Source organism: Cupressus sempervirens, chromosome 3 (assembly GCF_028749045.1).
Source record: "Cupressus sempervirens isolate cs-2001-9-10 chromosome 3, ASM2874904v1, whole genome shotgun sequence".
Classification (NCBI taxonomy): Eukaryota; Viridiplantae; Streptophyta; class Pinopsida; order Cupressales; family Cupressaceae; genus Cupressus; species Cupressus sempervirens.
In genome coordinates, this window is record NC_143120.1 from 89,315,079 (window position 1) to 89,335,676 (window position 20,598).

The 20,598-nt window shown below is 34.0% G+C and overlaps 1 protein-coding gene across 3 annotated transcripts in view; it reads left to right on the plus strand.

Moving 5' to 3' along the window:
* The window catches only part of LOC149564911 (Chaperone DnaJ-domain superfamily protein), a 103,259-nt gene that overhangs the window by 45,686 nt on the left and 36,975 nt on the right, over positions 1–20,598 (plus strand). For all 3 annotated transcript variants that reach the window (XR_016361974.1, XM_089818450.1, XM_089818451.1), the window contains one exon: positions 15,202–15,443. Coding sequence is in view for 2 of the 3 variants with exons in the window: in XM_089818450.1 (XP_089674576.1) it covers positions 15,202–15,443 (242 nt within the window). In the remaining variant the exon portion in view is untranslated. The remainder of the gene's footprint in view (positions 1–15,201; positions 15,444–20,598) is intronic.

A 20,598-nucleotide genomic window follows, 5' to 3' on the forward strand; every position in this document is an offset into this window, starting at 1 on the left:
TATATAACAATGCTCGGAACATGATTGACCACATAACTTGATATAATCTGGAAAGATAGGAGTCTAGCTAGACACTGTGATTCAACTCTTCCTCGAAATGATCTTCAGGCGCAAAGTCTAGTGTAAAATATATCACGTCTTCAACAAAGAAGATTAATACAAGGCAAAAAAGAGATTGGCAATGTTATAGATGCAGAGATTTCAGAAGGTATTTGTAGAGGTATCCGGTGGTAGATGGAAGTTGGAAATATGATTTTTATATCCTCCGTCTCTCTTGAGCTCATGATATATTAAAGGTTAAATGACTCTTTGGCTTCCAAGAGGCCGTAACATAAGAAGAAGAGTCTTGACTTTTGGACGCCAATTCAATATGCCGTCATACAGTTTTCTAGCAAAAAGAATGAAATAAAGATGGAAAAAGATTTAAAGGTAATAAATTGAAAATATTTATGATTTATATCTATCTACATGCACATAGATATAATTATGAGGTGACATCATACTATTATAAAAGAAATAATAATACTATGGTGTTACTTTATTCTTATATCTATGTGTACGTACATAGGTATTTATTATAATTATGTGGTGGAAAGATCAATCAAAATCCTTTGAAGTATGTATTTTATTCTAATTAAATTGTTTTATGTTTTAAAATGTTTACTTAATAGCTCATGCAGGTCCTTTAGTTGTATCCTGAAGTTCTAGTCACTAAGTCCTTACCAAGGTAATTTAAGGTCATACCTGTCAACCTAATGATTGGACTAAGCTAGTATCCCATTCCGTTGATCCCGTTTAGCAATGCTTCCCCACTTGATCATCTCTTGCAATCACCCCGTGCAATATTTTCACGATAATAATGAGTTCCATAATAATTTTCATATTAACATTTAAAAGAATTTAATTATTAACCATAATTCCAAAATCAAGCAACTGCTAAATATCACGACAAATAATGGATAACAACCATCTTCATTAAATAGTTAATACAACGGATATAAATAAATACCTACTTCACATGATTATGAAATAAAAATCCATTTAGTCTAATGGCTATGAATAAATTTAAAATTAGGTCAAAATTTGGGATGTAACAAATAGTAGGTAAGTTGGACCACCCTCTGCAAGTAGGCATGGTGGATATGCATTCTTCTCTAGTAGAAGTCTGAGGTGAAAGCCCTCGTTCCACCCTCTGGGAGTAGGTACATGGGTCACCCTCCGCAAGTAGGCATGGTCAAAATGTATCATTCTCTGGGAGAAGTTTTGAAATAAATGCCTTCGTCCTACCCTCTGCAAGAAGGCATGGTGAAAGACCTGAGGGTGACTCCATTCCATGTGCTTATGAGGTAACTATAATGGATTATGGTGAGATAACATATGTGAGTTTATCATTTTTTTTCAGCTATATGTGACTAAAAGATCTCTCTTGCTAAGAGGGAGAGTTTGTAGCTGCGATAGAGATCTTTATCTCTGATAAAAAAATGTGTTATGCCCGTTATGGTCATCTTCAGCTGAAAGAGATATTTGTGATTATGTTTAAGTTAATATTATGCAAAAAACACGTGTCATATGTCATGTGAAGAGGCATGCGTATGAAAATGTGAAATGTTGAATATGTGAAAATTTGAAGGGTCTTATTTTTGGGACTCAAAGAGACCTTTGCGTGTAATATGAAGTCTTATGCAATCTATTTATATGATTGCTTGGTATATTGTAATTGAATCAAGTGAAAGCTTTGTACTTAATTTTTTATAATCAAGACAATAAAAGATATTTTGTTGGTGTGGCTGGGTTTTTCCCTTCAAATGGAAGGGTTTTCCTAGGATAAATATTCTGAGTCTTTTGTATATTGTTTGTACTCTTCTTTGTTGCTGTTTATCTAATAACTGGGGAAAAAATCAACACATGGAACTTTTTTCAATTAACTTGAGTATGAAACCCCTTTATGTGATCTCCCCAAATTTTGGTGAAATAAATAAACAAGATTTTCTTATTTTAAAGTTTTGTCCAAATAAGTAAAATATTAAAAGAATGAGGCTTTTAATTAATTTCATTAAAAGTCAATAAAATAAAGTCATTTGATAGAATAAATCTCTCTAGCTTGTTTGAGAAGCTACTTCACGAGGGAAATTCGAGTAGGTTCACCAAATTGTTATAAAAGGAAGGTTTTGTAATACTTTTGAGAAATTGATATATTATTGAATGTCAAGAATTTGTTTGATGCTTTTGCACTGATTGAATCTTTGAGGACACAAACATTTAGCATATTGATAAAAGGGATGGGTGAAATCCTAGTTCTTCTAAGGTGTGGATTCACAGTGAAATTCAAAATTGGGCAAATCTGTTAAGTCTCCTCCAGAGACAAATTTGGTCGTTGATTTAGGAATTAAGAAATGGAGGTTTTGTTAGATGATTAAAATATTAGAATGGACGACTCGTTAATGGGTTTTTAAGAGATAATTCTCTTCCATCTGGTAAGGAGAAGATTCAATGAGGTTCGCTAGATCTAGGATGGATCAAGATCAACTTTGACGGTACATCAAAAGGGAGTTCTAGTCCCTTGGGCTTTGAAGTCATTGCAAGGTGTTACATCCCAATTTTCACCTAATTTAAAATTGCTCATATAGCCGTTGAGTTTTCATGTGAAGTCAGTTGACAGTTAGAATTAGTTATGATCATGTAAAATAGTAAGATAGTTAATCGTTATGATGTAATTATATTGTTATCTTGAAATCTTGGAAAGTTGGTTATTCATTCATGGGAAGTGAAATGGTAGTTAGCCGTTATGATGTTTTATGAACAATAACTTGTTATAGTAATAATGATTATTTGAGGGATATGGTACTATCATGGAGAATTTCTTTTCTTGCTAGAGCATGTCGAAGGGGGAAAGCATTGCCAGAGAGGAATTGGGCAACGGACAACACTTCACCTATGAGTCAAGGGGTATGAATTTTAGCCACCAAGGCGAAGGGGTAAATGACTAGGCAAGCAAGAGTATACTAGGGGTCAATAATTATGCATTATTGAAAAAAGATCACTAAACATTAAATTAAAAAATGATACCTTATGAATTGGATGATCTTAGAGCTTCCTGTGATATTGTCTTTGCCTTCATACAATAATACCATAGTATCTACATATACTTGCTATCATATTCCTTTTTTAAGATAGAATTTTAATAATAATTAGATAATACAATGTTATTAAATAAATAATAAACCTATAGTAAAACTAATACTAAAATATAAAACAAGGAAACAATAATTATTTGGTCTTTATTATTAATAAAATAATATTTAGTATGATATTTTAAATAATTAATTAATTTTTAATGAGTAAAGAAAGAAAGAAAATTAAATACAAGAGACAATATTATAGAAAGTGTGTTAACTTCTAAATAGAATTTAATAATAAATAAAATAAACACAAATAAGTAAGTAAATAAATAATATAACATAGAATAGTATAAATTAACTAAATCTAATGAAAAGTCAATAGATATTTAACAAATAGACACGACTCTATAAAATTAAGATGTAAAAGGGAAGAGAGTTTATTTTAGAAAAAAAAAAAAAGGGAAGAGAAGAGGAGAGGAGTTCAAAAAGGGAAAATGCAAGAGGAAAGTAGTATGAAGAAAATAAGTGACTTCCTAAAAAGGTATCAATGATATTGAAAGGATGTGAACCTTTTGAAAGGGTTATAATTATGAATATCTGTGACTCTTTCAAAAATATTTTGATTATAAAGTATTGAGACTTTTCCAAAAGATTTTAGTTATGAAGTGTTGTGACTTTTCGAAAGGGTTATAACTATGAAGTGTTGTGACTTTTTAAATGATTTGTATTATGAAAGGTTGTGACTCTTGGAAAAGAAGAAATGAAAAAGTATATATATTTTCCTTTCCTTATAATTAGAAAATGAAGAGTTTTGGAAAGTACATATAGAGTTGAGATAATCTAGAAGGAATAATTCATTGAACGGCGAACTAAGGATAGAGCCACATAGACCAAGAAAAGAAGAAGGTAAAAAAGGCATGTTTATAGATTATATTTATTTAATTATGTTAATGAATTTATTTATATTTATAAATATAAGTTAATTAATTATTTAGTACATATATTTCTTACAAAATGATTAAGAACCCATAGTGCTAGTATAAGGACATTGTTCGCCTATATAAATGGCTTCGTGCCAATGTAGAGTTAGAAGTTGTCTTATATAAATGGCTATGGGGATTGATGGAATCTTATAGTGCCAGTACAAGAAGTGAGATCGTTGTATAAATGGCTATCGTGCTAGTGCAAGAGATGAGTAACCTTGTATAAATGGCTAGATGAGATTGAGATAATGGCCAAAACTATGGCAACAATAATATATCTATAATTGTTATTATTTAAACCTAACATTTATGTTGAAGGTATTAGTATTTCAAATCAACTCTAATAGTGGGGACATTATGGTGGTATCAGAGCATGATCTTGCCATCCTGTAGGGTTAAAGGAGATCTGGAAAAACAACTTATATGAAAGACTAATGGAGAAAGTTAATGACTATTAGAAAGGATACAAACATATCCATGGTAGCAACCTAAGAATTTGGACTAAAAGAAATATATATATTTCAACTCAATAGAAGAAATTATCTAATTGCTTGAGTACACACAATTTGAGGAAGGGTAGAGTATCATATCCCCATTTTAAGATAGAATTTTAATAATAATTAGATAATACAATGTTATTAAATAAATAATAAAACTATATTAAAACTAATACTAAAATATAAAACAAGAAACAATAATTATTTGATCTATATTATTAATAAAATAATATTTAGTATTATATTTTAAATAATTAATTTTTTTTTAATGTGTAAAGAAAGAAATAAAATTGAATACAAGAGACAATATTGTAGAAAGTATGTTAACTTTCTAAATAGAATTTAATAATAAATAAAATAAACACAAAAAGTAAGTAAATAAATAATATAACATAGAATAATATAAATTAACTAAATCTAATGAAAAGTCAAGAGATGTTTAATAGATAGACATGATTCCTTAAAATTAAGATATAAAAGGGAGGAGAATTTATTTTAGGAAAAAAAGAAGAGAAGAGGAGAGGAGTTCAAAAAGGTAAAATGGAAGAGGAAAGTAATATGAAGAAAATAAGTGACTTTCTAAAAAGGTATCAATAATATTGAAAGGATGTGAACCTTTTGAAAGGGTCATAATTATGAATAGTTGTGACTCTTCAAAAATATTTTGATTATAAAGTATTGAGACTTTTCCAAAGGATTTTAGTGATGAAGTGTTGTGACTTTTCGAAAGGGTTATAACTACGAAGTGTTGTGACTTTTCAAAAGATTTGTATTATGAAAGGTTGTGACTCTTGGAAAAGAAGAATTGAAAATGTATATATTTTTCCTTTCTTTATAATTAGAAAATGAAGGGTTTTGGAAAGTAAATATAGAGTTGAGATAATCTAGAAGGAATAATTCATTGAAGGTCTGACTAAGGATAGAGCCACATAGACCAAGAAAAGAAGAAGGTAAGAAAGGTATGTTTATAGATTATATTTATTTAATTATGTTTATTAGTTTATTTATATTTATGAATATAAGTTAATTAATTATTTAGTATATATATTTCTTACAAAATGATTAAGAATCCATAGTGCCAGTATAAGGACATTGCACACCTATATAAATGGCTTCGTGCCAGTATAGAGTCAGGAGTCATCTTTATATAAATGGCTAAGATGGGGATTGATGGAATCTTATAGTGCCAGTGCAAGAAGTGAGATTCTTGTATAAATGGCTATCGTGTCAGTGCGAGAGCTTGTATAAATGGCTAGATGAGATTGAGATAATGGCCAGAACTATGACAAGAATAATATATCTATAATTGTTAGAATTTAAACCTAACATTTATTTTGAAGGTATTATTAGTATTTCAAATCAACCCTAATAGTGGGGAAATTACACTTGCATATATATATGTGTGTGTGTGAATTGGAATAAGACGTATGTATACGTTCACTTGATATAAGACGTATACACTAGATATGTTGTTAAAATTATTACACACACACACGTCTGTACATACATACACGAGTATAGTTAGGTATAGGATGATATTATTATATTTAGATTCCATCATGAGTTATTTTTTATTCTTTGGCAATAGTTTTATTATTTCAATTAAGTGGCCATATTTCTATACTGCATTTCATTGGCCTTATATTATTTTAGTGGCCACTTTAACATTATTGTCACATTGAACCGATAGCCTTCTATCTTGTAACTCCTTGCCACCTTCACAATCTTTCTCGTAATGGAGCATGCAGCCGAGAAGGCAAAGCTTATGGTGCAAAAGTTTATTTAGAATACAACATTCTTACCTTTGATAGAGGATATACTACCTTCGATCAGAATTAGCTCTCATTCTTGTTTCTTATTCTTGCGCTCAATTCTTGCTTCACATTCATCTCCACAAGTTTCAAACCTTTATTCAACAACATACCATCCACTATTACCAATCTGCATTTAGATAGTGATTCCACCATTTCTTGGAGCTGCTTCGATCATAGTCCATACTTCAGTGCGGAGCTTCTTGCACCAGAACTACAGTAGCCTATTGATACCTCCCTTGCTTTGTCATAGTATTTAGAGATCGTGCATTCCAACGCTGCTTAGGATCATTCGAGCAATTTGCTAGGGATGACCTCCAATCAGGCCATGAAATCACCACTGTTAAACTTCATGTTTTATTTTTATTAAAATATTTTAGTGAGGCATAATGTAAGCTTGCTCGGAAAGCTTAAGTAATGTTGTTAGAACCGATCAAGATATGATCCAATGTTCTCTTCCTTTATGTGTATATTGTAAGAATGCTCTAGACTATGGCATTTTTCATTTAAGAAAATTCTCTTTCCAGAATTAGAAATAATTGGAGTGAGGCTTATGCAGGGATATCCGTAATATATCCCCTGAGATAAGAGACCGTACCATTGTGAATGATGAACACATTTTTTAGAACTTAATTATCTTTTAGAATGCCAAGGCCAGATTGATAGATGTATTGGTAGTGAATATAGATGTTTAATCATCCAAATGGTCTTTTATAATGCTAAGGCCAAATCGACAGATGCAATGGCAGTGAATATAAATGTCAATCATCCAAATGATCTTTTATAATGCCAAGGCCTGATTGAAAGATACATTGGCCTTGATTACAAATGCTTATACAACCACCTTGTGAATCATCCAAGAAGATTAGCATGGTCGAGATGAAGGGTGTGAAATGACAATCATTGAATAATGGATTATTACAGTATGGTAAAAGGAAAGAACAATCAATGACTAAGCAAGTAAAAAAGAGATGTTGAAAGTTCATGTCAGCTCATGATAGTCCTTAGCATTGTCTTTTTGTCAAGTCGAGCGACGGGCGATTGGGTATATAGTGCCCTCACAAATCCTTGGCCAAGGTAGGTTAGTGGCATACTTCTTGTTGTGATCACTAGAGGTCAGGGTTGCTAATAGTTGGTAGATAGGTGCTTGGAAGGTATCCTAAACCTAGGTGGCTGTTTAGTTGACACTCTAATACCAGGATGCTTAGTGGTTGGACAATGTTGCCCAAGGTAGGGAGGGCCTATCTTAGTGGAGATTGTGTGGGGTTACTAAAGGGTCCACGGTTGGGAGGTTAAGCCATTGGTAGTTCTTCTCCTCTCCTCCGGTAGCTAAGGCTTGCACAACTCAAGGTCTTTATTATAATCATATAGTCACTATATATTTCATATGAATGACAATTAGATAGTTAAAAACAATTGAATATTATGGTCTTGTGAAATGGAAATTATGGTTAGCCTTTTTGATTCATGTGAAAACTACTTGTCAGTTGTTCGTTACAATTCATCTAAAAATGAATATTTACATTTCAAGAAACTATAAAGATAGTTATTAGTGGTATGGTGGTTAGCCGTTGTGAGAATTATGAAATACTTTTGATTATAGTTATCTTGATTTAAAATTGAGGAATATGCTATTATTGTGGAAATATTCTTTTCTGGATGCAAGGGAAGACGAAAAGGGGGGAGAAGCATTACTAAATGAGATATAAGGAATGAGGCACCCAAAAAAGGTCCATCGACAGGCCATCAGGTATGGGTTCTAACCATCTTGGTGAAGGATTTAACAACTAGGCAACACAAAGTATACCTTAGACAACCATGAGATACCTAATCGGTTCTTAACGCAAGAAAAAAAGGGTAAACATTTAATAGCATAAAATTGTTACCTTCTTTTTCTTTATTTTGAAACTAGAGTAGTCGCCAAGATGTAACTCTATATATATTGACACCATGTTATTTTTACCATCTATATTTGCACCTATAGGTGTGTGTGTGTGTGTGCGCGTGCATAAATCAACATGTTCATAAAAGGAATTACATGATTTATGGATAAAATGAATTACATGATTCAAATTACACACACACACAAATATGTATAAATATGTATGTACAACTATAGGTGACACCAATAATGATGCCAACATATTTTAATATATAAAAAACACAAGGAAGTATAATCTTTATGTCTTTATGTCTTTAATACCAGCTCCATATTAATGAGCGACTACCACCTTCATATCGGTTTATATTCCTTTTTAAATTTTAAATTGGTGGAGTTACTTGTGACCGATGGCTGGCCATGCACCGCCACTCTTTTCTTTCTTGTAATTGAGATAATGTGTGAACGATCTACTTATTTCTCCCTTTGTTGCTTGAGGAGGGTTCTTTTTCTCTCCTCACATTTGGGTCTGAGTTTTATTTCTAACAAGAACTCGCTCACAGCAGCAAGCCAATTGCAACTTCCATTGATAGTATATCATAAAATCCCTACTTCATATCGTGAACATCAAAAGCTGCAAATTACTCAATGCTGTTGCTATCAGTTCTAGATTGCATTCATCGCATTGGAGATCGTTGTCCTCAAGCCACAATAGATAGAGCATCTGACCATCTACAGGTCATGCTACCATCTCCTATATTTTATTGCCATTTCATCTCTGTTCTTTTCGATTCAAATGTGGAAATCAATGATGTAATTGAATTGTTGTAGTATTATTATTCATCCTTGATCATGAACAAAGCTACAATGACCACAAATAAAGGCTACAAAATGGTGTTTAATAAAGTAATAGAAATTTCCAAATATCTTTTATTACCATGCTTATTGAGTCTTGATGATAATACAAACTCGCAATTGTAATGAAACAAATTGTCATCACTATGAATGTTCAATCTAGCACATTGCTAATAGCATACTTTGTGCATGAAATAAGAAGCAAGCATTGATATATTACTCGAGGCACTGATCTGACTTATACAGTGGTATTGACCATATACCTCTGAGATAAGATCAGTTTGGATGGAATAAATCTGAATTGTTAAAATGATATTTGCATTATACTTGGCTCTGAATCTCCTAGGATACACCCAAGACCAAAAGGGGTGGAGAGGATAAGCATCTTGTGCAAGAACAAATGAATATCAGTAAATGGAAGTAAATGAATATTTAAACTGCATATACCGAGTCAGCTCATGGTTGTCCAAATTATATTCTTGTTGTCAAGTCGAGCGGTGGGTGATCAGGCATGTCAATAGCCCACTGAAATCCTTGCCAAGGTAGGTTAGTGGCATGCTTGTCATAATTGATCACTAGAGGTTAGAGTGCTAGCTGATGGAGGGGAGGTTGATAGAGGATATCCATTGCCTTGTCTACTGCTTAGCTGACACTCCAATAAGAAAGCTTAGGTGGCAGGACCATGGTGCTGCAAGGCTAACCCTGGGGTAGGGAGGGCCTTTCTCAAATGAGATTGTGTGGGGATAAGTTAAGGTCCGCAGTTGGGAGGTTAAGCCCATGGCAATGCTTGTCCTCTTCACTAGATGCCGAGGCTTGCACAACACAGTGACACTTATTTGATACATGTATGACACTTGTTCCTTTCGTATGTTCTTCATCTTAAATTAATGTTTTATTTTGAGGTATATATATATATATTGTTATGATGTTCCTAACAAATGTATTGGTAGAAGTTGGTTATGGAAGTTAAAGTAGTTTCCTTCATATGAACTAGAAAAGGTTGTTATTATATTTCTGTTTTACATATTCTTGTACAATGAAATCAGTTGATAGCTTTTCCATCTTAAGTGAAGTAACAAATATAACTACCTTTATGTCATTCTGTTATGAGAACCAGATTTACCTTAGCATATGATTCTTTTCTTGGCTTAGGAAAAATGGTATGTTACACAAAGTTTATATGGAAGACATCTGAAATTTGGGTACCTTACTTTGCATTTATGTTATGTATTTTCAGTTATGTATTGTACTTAGATAATATGGCTAGTTTTTCATTTATTGGATTAAGAAGTAGTTAAATTGGTTATTTCTTTACTTGAGTATGTATAAATGGAAATGAAACGATAACCATGCATGGATGATTTTAAGATAGTTATAACCATCTTTCATGTTATCTTGAAAATAAATGTTCTTTTGGTTATTTTCAATTCATAAAATTAGTATGAAATTTTATCTTGTTACACAAGGAGTTAGGATAGTATTATCATGGCTTTGGTGGCAAAGAATGTTGTAGATGGTACCAACAACTAGGCTGAATGTCTTGCTGTAGTTGAAGCAGCATTGCTTGGTCTCAAGTTGGGGGCCCGCAAGATTCACCTTGAGGGGGACTCACAATTGGTGGTTAACGGTATTGCTAAAGGAGAGATTGACACTTGGTACTTGAACAAGCATATCAAACAAATTCAAACCTTGTTGAAGAATGTGGAGTAATATAGGATTTCTCATGTGCGTAGTGAGGCAAATGCTTTAGTAGAAAAATTGTTGAATGTGGGAGTAAAAGGGTCCTTGAATGACAAATTCAAATTTTTTGAAGACTTCAAGGGAATTGTCCCATCGGATCTTGATTTACAAGTGCATTAAAGTTCATAGGTACATCCCCCATAATCAAATGGAGGCGGATTTGACAGAGGAGTCATGCTAAAATGTGAAATTGGTATGTGTGCTACCCGTAGGCAAGTTTGAGTAGTAATGGAGTGTTAATTGGAGTGTGGTTCTTCTGGAGATGTCATTGGAGTTGTTATAACTTTCATTGGCTTCTCATTTTGCATTTGTGACGCAAGAACTAGATTGGGAAGGTTGCAGAGATTAGTGTCAAGCATCATGGAGGCTAAATTCTCATTGCACACAAGACAAACCCCTTCTTTTGAAGGGCAGATTATAGTAAAATGTTTGCACAATGTGTTCGTATGATGATGAGGTCTTTTGGGAGATAGTGAAGCTAATTATCGGGGAGGCATGTTTGGTGCATGTGTGGAGGCCCTAGTCAAACCTAGACATATGGTCTTTGTTCGTGGCATTGGCTTTAATGGTGGCAAATTCAAAGGTTGAAGTCTTTGGTGTGGTGAGAAAGTGCCTGGAGTCGAAATGGGGAGTAGGCATGAAGGATATTGTGAACAGTGTTGAAATTGGGGTAGGGCTGCACATGGGGCAAGGTCCACGGCGTTTCATTGGTGGTGGGTTGGGCGAGCTTCATCCCTTGCTAGTTTGGGCTTTGACAACTCCAACAAAGGTAGTCCTTCTAGTCGCTCGATGGGGTTGGTGCAAGATGTTGGTTTATCTGCAGTCCTATGTGCAGGCTTGTGCTTTGGGAGCTAGTGATGTCTAGAGGAAGTGAGAGGTTACTTCTATAAAGTCTTCGACACCTATAGGAGATGGTGGCCGCTCATTGGTTCAACACCAAGGGAAACAATGTCATAGAGTGGTGAAGGGCAATGGTGGTTCTACATCAGGTTGCGGTGTCGCTGTGTCGAGTGTGGATGCATTCTTGTTGGTGGACTATGAGGGTATGACTGGTGGTGTGGTTAGAAGGAGTGGTGCCTCTGCTTCTGGCATGGTCAAGAATGATGGAATCCCCAACTTTTCCCACAAGGAGGTTGCGTGGTGGTTCAAGTGATCCTTGGTCATTGGCATGGTTTCGTCCTTTGTTTTGTGGGATACTTTTTTTTGATGTATTCTCCATGTTATTGTCCTTTGTTTTGTTAATAAAATACTAGAAAATTAAGCCATGTAATTTCAGTTGGGAAAGCATGGGATTTATTCTTTGGTATGAAAATTGTTGAGGTCATTTTCCTTTCCTCTAGAATGCAAATAAAGATCATAATCCTCTTAATAATCTTATACTTGGGAAAATAAAATCTGGAAAGATTTCAACTTTCATGCTTAGTGCTAGTGAAAATCATTGAAGTTGTCTATTTTTTTGTGAAGTTATCATTCCTTTAACTTTTCGAAGTTATCCAAATGAAGGAAAGTACATGCGGATGCAAATAAAAGAATGAAAATATTAGAATATTATAATGTTTCTTTAATGGTCATCTTAGTTAGTCTTTAGTTTACTAGGTAGTTTCTATTTTCATCTTTCGTTCACGTTTGTTTCTTTTAGAAACATCATCTTTGTAAATTTATATAGGAGCTTTCATCTCCTTTGTTTAATACAACTACAACAACATCGATTTATGATAACATGGTATTAGAGCAAGTCAATGAGATTTCCTAAAACTTGGTAAATTTGTTAACAAAAGTTTGAGCCTCTTTTGATCTGAATTTTTTTTCTAGAAATTTGCTTTTTGATTTTTAGAAGTAAAAATTGTAAGAGGTATTTTATGAAGCTTTTGTGGTTCATCTTTGAGGATTTTTTCTAGGAATTGCAAGCCTAGTTAAGGTCTTTGATCCTGTGATTTATTGGCTGCAGCAAAAGTCTTTGTTCTATAGGGTTGCATGTACTTGCATATTTGATGCATGCACTTCCGTGTACTTGCATGTGCCGGTTTACCATGTGAAGTCTTGTGTTTTGCCGCCCTTAAAATTTTTTGATGGGTTTTCATAAATTTTTCTTTTTCATGGGTTTTTATAAATTTATCCCAAAAAAATTTACGATGGGTTTCTTTAATTGTTCCCTTAAAAAGTTATGATTTTGTAATTTGCAAAGTTGTGTGGGATTCCTTTGTGGGTTAATAATTTTCCCTCAAGAATTATTCGGTGGTTTGTAATTTTTTCCTCAAAAACTATCTGTTAGGTTTTACCGTTTTTCCTCAAAAATGAAGCTTTGTATTCTCTTATCCATGTCTTGGATTTTGTTTGATTTTGATTGATTTTTCATCTTAAAAACCATGTTGGTTTTGATCAATTTTTCACCTAAAAAATTGTCAATTTCTCAAATTTTCTTCTTAAAAATCCAGGCTTTTTGCAGTTTGTTTTGGAGCATCATGCTTATCAGCAAAGTTTGGAGGGTTTGCCAATTTTTTCTCAAAATTGTGCTAGCTGTTCTCAGTATTTGTCTCTATCTCCAAGGAAGATCAGCTTCGTTATCTAACATCAGGTTGGATATTTATGATGATTTTTGGTTAGATGTTTTGTTGATTTTGGGAGGGTTAGTGATAGACTCATCTCAGTGGCGAAGTCAATGGCAGACTCTTGTCTTTTGTTGTAAAGCATTCTGAAGAAGGGAGCACCCTTCTTTGTTCTTTTATGGGCGAATTTTGGGTTCTAGGTCATTAACATTTTGTAGATCTGGGGAGGGTCTCAGCAGCAGCAAAATGTTTTGAAGAATTTGTGACCAAAAAACATCAGTTAGATAATGACCATTAAGAGAGGGTATTAGAATATTATAATGTTTCTTTAATGGTCTTCTTAGTCTTTAATTTATTAGGTAATGTTTATTTTTGTCTTTCGTTCACAATTGTTTCTTTTAAAAACATCGTCCTTGTAAATCTATAAATCTATATAGGGAGCTTTCATCTCCTTTCTTTAATACAACTACAGCAACATCGATTTACCATAACAGAAAATTGAATTTGATACAGAAACTTTTTTTGAGCATTCAGGAAATGCTTTATGCTAGCTGATTTATTTTCTTTAAGCAGCATTATTGAGTGATTTCTCTTAATTTGAAATTATTCACAGTAAGTAAAATAATTATATCCTGCGTGTTGAAATGATGGAAGTAGAATGGTGGATTCAAATTGGATCCCAGATATAGAGGACATTGGTCCACATTTTAGCAAACTGGTCTGTGGACAATATGAGGGACGAGTCTCTCCTGGACAGGGGATGTGGGAAGTCTCGCAAGTGTCCTTCTTCAAGAGATAATCCCAAACGACAGTGGATGCTGTTGCCTCGGGACATTGGAGACATTAATGCCTGTTACATCTTGTAGATGGTGTAGCCCCAAAAAAGTGCTCTCCAGATCAATGGGATGTGTTGCTTGTTACACTGCTCAAATAAATTAATGGGCACTGTCAACCATGGACAGGGTCAAGTAGTTCTAAAAGACTAGAGACACAAAAAGGATAGCATTGGCTTCACAATTTCATTCCATCACATAGGATTGTGTATAATCAGATGGTTAGGCACAACCACTGTTTGTGGGGTTGGGTTCTCCTGGAAGTTTTGTAAGCTGACAGTATAATGAAACATCTGGCGGGATCTCTCCAGACAGCCTTTTCAGATGGATGCTGCTTGAATTATGTTTCCATCATCAAGGTCAGAATCATGCATTGATGTATGATGTATTTATATATTAATCTCTTTTGAAATTGCGAGTTGCAGTCAACTTCTAGATTGGTTCTCTAATATTTACATTTTCAGTATTTAGTTTTTGTTAGTTCCAGAGTAACCCTATGTGTCTAACAGGGCCCTTAAAACATTCACCAACATAAAGGGCATGCTGACAGGGATTGGACAGCTTGTATTCCTACTGCATCTGCAGTTCTCAGTAAACTACATGATCATTAACTATGGATTATTGCTTTGACAATCATTCCGTTCTTCTGTTAAAGCTTTTCACCCAAAAAATAAAATATGTATATTTAGTGTAGTAATGAAAACTGTGAATGCCATTTAGAATTAATATGGGTGCTGTAAAGTCATTTGGAAATAAATTCATGTAGTTACAATACAATTGTCATAAAAACAAGTCGGTATTTGCAGTAAGTAACCATTGGCATCCTTCATTAACAACCAGGCTTACATTTGCAAGCGTTGTTTGTGACCATAATTTATATACAACTTGAAGATTTCCTCTTGTGATACACTTATCAACTTTGAATTTACGATGTGCAGGAGCGAATAAGGCGAATGCAAGGCGTGTTCAATAGAGAGAGAAATAAGTATAGGAGAAGCTATGAAAAATGGCACGAGAATCCCTCTGATTCATACGAGCAGCAAAATTTTCAGCGAAATGACTGGTATTGGAATACAGAGAAGTCCTACCAGGACAGAAAGGAAAGTCAATGGAAAGCAGGGAGGCGAGCTTCTGGAAATTACACCTTGGCTCATCATTTTGAAGTATTGGGTCTTGACACGTATGTTGTTCTGTTATGCTGTTGCAGCATGTTTTTTGTCTTGTTAATTAATTGTCAGCGAACATTTCATGTGTAAATGTAGTAATGCTTGCTTTTAGATTTCAGATCCATTAGGTTTTTGTCTGATCAGTAGAGGTTCTATTTAATAAAGGGATTTTAATAGGGAATAAAATAGGATATTCATAAGCATATAAACCAGAAGATGAAAGGCAATCATTGCTCCATGTTTATTCCTAGCACCTGGATAGGAATGTGTTCTGTAACTGATATCTCTTAAGACAACAACTTGCCTCTACTAGTAGATGCTTTTGGTATATTCATGCTGTTAGCTTGAACTTTGTAGCAAGTGGCGTGCTTCTTTTTGATATGGCTTGGCGAAATATGCACTACTTCAGAATAAAGTAAGAGTAGATATATAAGTTTATATACAATGGCACAAAAGCAGATGAAAAACAGTGTGAAGTGAGATCACAAAAGAAATTTGGAAAGGAAATGTGCAACTTTGTAATTAAATGGGTTGAAATCCCAAGTGAAGGCTCACAATAAATGATCTGATATGGATCATTCATAATTGATGCAATTAGGTTGTTCAAGCTTGGCCATTTTCTTCATGGTTTGTATGACCTGTAGTTCACATACTCAGACTTGGAGAGTACTTGGCAAAGCCTAAATTTTCAAGTCGGCAAATACTGGAGAAAAACTTAGGAAGTACTTGAGAAAAACTTGGCAATTTAGAAAGTACTAAAAATTAAAATCCCTTGAAGTGACATACCTCTCTATAAAATTCAATTACAAAATGTATTATATAGAAAATTGACATCTTGAAAAAAGAGATGCAAAGGTTTTATCTAGTAGAAACAAGTGAAAGATGCACTTAAACAAGTGTTCTACCTGTGTGGGTTGAGAGAACTTCTAATCTCTTGACAAAAATTTAAGATTTGTGCCTATTACGTGGATTTTTTTCCAGAGTTTTTTTTATCGTTTTTTCATTTTCTGTTTTATTGATGGTCTCTCTTTGCATTTTTGTGGGATTGTTTTTGGAAAATCATGTGTTTTAGGGCATCATTTATGAAGATTATCTGTTAGCACGTTTGCTCATTTTCGTCAGGCCATGCGACCTGGTCTAGGGTCATTTTTGAACCAAGTGAAATCTCTCTAGCTACTATATCTCAGATTCTCAGTACAGAGGCTGTTTCTTGGTGGGTGTTGTTTCTTCCCTGCATCATTCTTTTTACAGGCCTGTGCAACAGCTGTGGTTTGCACAATGGGTTTTTCTTCTGATCGATGAATATTATTCTTCTTGTATTTGTTTACTGGCCCATCCAAAGGCTTTCCAGCATTTTGTTGATCCATGTTGCTAAAGAGCACCTTTATTATGATCTTTTCCCACGACAGTTTCAAAGGTCTTTTCATCTCTTTTTGCTTTGACAGGACTGCCGGTTTCAACAACTCATGTAAATGACCATGGTTCTATGTGTGCTTGAGGTATTCTGCACACTTCATTGGCTTCTACTTGTGAATTCTCTGCGCCCATTCTAAAGTTTTGCTGCTGCCAGCATGAATCTGGGTTAAAATGTGCGAGACTTTTCTGTATGATTATCTGGGTCTGCTGAAGATCACGAAAGTTGTAAAAGCTGCAGATTTTGTTATAAAATTTGATTGATTGATATTAAACAATGGAGATTCAATCTCGTTAAATAGAGAAATTACAAACAAAAAGGTTCTAAAATAGAAACTACCTAAACGATTAAAACTAAGACGACCATTATAGAAACATTAAATTTTGGGACCTTCTGCAGACCTAGAAAATTGTGCAGAAAAGTGTCACAAGCCTCTATATTGGGGGGAAAAAAGCTTCCACGTGATTTCTGTTGTGTCTTTTCTCCAACATTTAATTGATAGCAAACTGAGATCGATAGAAGAAGCCCTCACTTTTAAGGAATCACAGTCTTGGATGAATGCTATGGGTGAGGAGACATTGCAATTGGAGTATTGCAAGTCTTGGGAATTGGTGAAATTCTAAGTTACCAGATGCTCTCCAGCAACCCTCAAGTTCTGGTTTGATTCTGTACAAAGTTTGTTTCTTGTCACATTCACTCCAAATTCATTTGTGAAGCCACAAATGTTTTCAGAGTAACCCAGGCAGAATTTGGAGCAAAATTGGAAGAATTTTCTGCCCAGCAGCCGAACGCAGACTGAATTTGGTCTCAAAACAATTTTTTCGACTTTTTCTTTCATGGTGTTTTTTTGCGTAATCTGGTCTATTTGACCCTCCAACCCTAAAAGTGACCACTAAAAAGGCCAAAAAGGATGGTTTATATATGTCATTTGTGCATTTGTCAATGAAAAAGAAAAATTGCTAATATTGGAAATCCAAATTGACAATAGGTGAAATCCAAATTGACGATTATAAAGGAATTTCTTTAAAAAAACTATGGTATGTTTCAATCTAGGGCTTAAAATTTGAATCTTAAGTTTTGATCTAGCTTGGTTAGAAGTCCTCTAATGAATACATAATAAAAATTCAGAAAATTGCACTTATCTTCTGATGATTCCTTTCATTCTAAAACTGTCCCCTTGATCTGAAAATATGTTCCATGCATGTGACCAAGCAAAGTGTATCATGTTGTATGTTTGGCTAAGTGATGCAATTAATATCTTATTGTGAAACATAGGTAAGGTGGTGTAATTTTCTATGTTGCTTTATTATTAGCATAGTGGTGTATGGACTTATTTGTTGTTGCATATAAATATACACACACACAATTAAAAAAAATATGTTTTTGATGAACCCAAAACGAACTTGAACCCACCCCCAATAATTTTTTAATGACTTTCGAATCCATGTCCAAACCAGCAACTTAGGTGAAATTGCTTGAAGGAATGTCAAAGGTTACATATTGTCATTGTCTTCAAAAAGAATTTCAAAGTAAATTAATATCCTATTGAATTGAAACATATTTAAGGTGGTGTATTTGTCTATGTTGCTTTACTATTAGCATGGTGGTGTATGGAGTTATTTGTTGTATATATATATATCTTTAAAAAAACATATGTTTTTTGTATGGATGAATCCAAAATGAACTTGAACCCATCCCCAAAATTTTTTGAATGAGTTTTGAATCCAAATCTCAAACCTAAATCCAAACCCAAATCTCAAACCCAAATCCGAACCAGCAACTTAGGCGAAATTCCTTGAAGGAATGTCAAAGGTTACATATTGTATTCAAAAAGAATTTCAAGGCAAATAGATCAACTGAGTAGTGAAACACCCATTTGATTGCAAAAGAGTATTTCTGTATTGATGAAGTTCACTTTGGTGAGATTCTTTTTCTGATAGCGAAGTTCCATTAGAATATTGTTATCCATATTTGTGTCATATAATAAAGAGATAGAGACTACATTGTTGCATGGTGATTTAAAAGAGGAGATCTATATTGTAGAAATACATGAGGTACAAGGTAAAGAGAGATTGGTTTATGGATTGAAGAAGTCCTTGTCGTGCCACGACATGCGGAATGAAAAAATTGATATATATATATATATATATATATATATATATATAATGACATTCTAGTTATTGTTTTATGTGATGATGATATGATTATCATTGGACGCATTCAAATATTAATTAAGGAATGCAAAGCTCAATTGTCTAGTATGTTTGAGATGAAAGATTTAGGCACCACATGAAACATTCATGGTATGGAAATCCATGTAAACAATGCTCACAAGAAGTTATGGTTAAACAAGAGAATATATTGAGACTATTTTGTGGCAGTCTGGAATGCATGAGAATAAACCAATAAGTGGCCCCATACTATTTGGTGCAAATTTAAGTTTGAAATTATGTCCTAAGTTTACTAAAGATTCAGAAGACATGAGTCGTGTTGCATGTGCCATTGTAGTAAGAAGTTTTATGTATGTATTGATCTGTACAAATAACATGGGTAATATGATTTCAATTACTTGGGAGGAAGTTTGGATCGTTTGATTTATCATGGTATAACTGATGTTAGCAAGATTTTGAACATACAAGAATTTGTGGATTTTGGTCAGGCTAGAGATTTGGAGGTCAGCAAATTGCCACATTTTTATATTGTTTGGAGTATTAAATTATTGTAAGAGTTTATGGGCTGAGCACATGATTAACTAGATTAATTACTAGAATTCCTTTAAGAGTTATATAATGTTGTATGATATAGTCAAGGTGTGATTGTATGGTAGGAAATCTCATTAATCATGTTAGAACCAAACACATAGATCTGCAATAACATTTTGTGAAGGAGATGGTTGAAAGTAGGAAACTTTAGATAGAGGAAGTTGACACTTAGCAAACTTCCTCTGTTTAGGCAATCTGAATTTTTTTTTGTTTACCTGCATTAGGGCCTCATTTTTAGACTTTACAACTTCCATTTTTCTCTATGTCCTCCTAAATCCATCATTGTCTATGAGACCCCTATGTCACAACCACCCCCCTGACGGTCGTAATTGCTGATATGCCTAGTCAGAACATAAAGAAGGGTATCAAAAAGCCGAAGGCTAGTAAAATTGTTTCCCATCCAAGCACTCTTGAAATCTTGAATTCAGATGTTGCTGCCTTGAAGCCTGACCCTAAGGGAAAAGACTCTTCATTGTCTACTTGTAAGAGGAAGGACAAAAATCCATCTCCTTCTACAAAAAGGCCAAACTTATGGTGCAAGAGGTTAATACTGAGGATGGAGAGGAAATGGAGGAGCACAGAAGCCCTAGAAGTTCTAATCGCCTAGCTATTAGATCTACAAAAGAGGGAAAGAAGCTTTTGGTAGACTATGATTTAGAGGACATGGGGCAGGGTAACCAAACTGCAGTCAAAGAGAGTGAGGAAAAGAAGAATATTGAAGAGGATGAATTGGAAAATAATGATAGCAGAAGCTCAAGCAAGGATACTTTAAACAGCTCAACCGACATCTCTAACAAAGTGAAGGAAGGATCTATTGAGTATGGTGTGGATACATCGCCAATTGTGGTAAAACCAATTCAGATTGATATGGCTTCAACCACAGAGTTGGTTGACTTGATGGATGAGGTTAGTAGCCTGAGAAACAAAGTTAGTGAGAAAGAAAGAAAGCTTGGAAGCATCTCAAGGTTTAGTCTGTGTGTAATGCATAGCTCG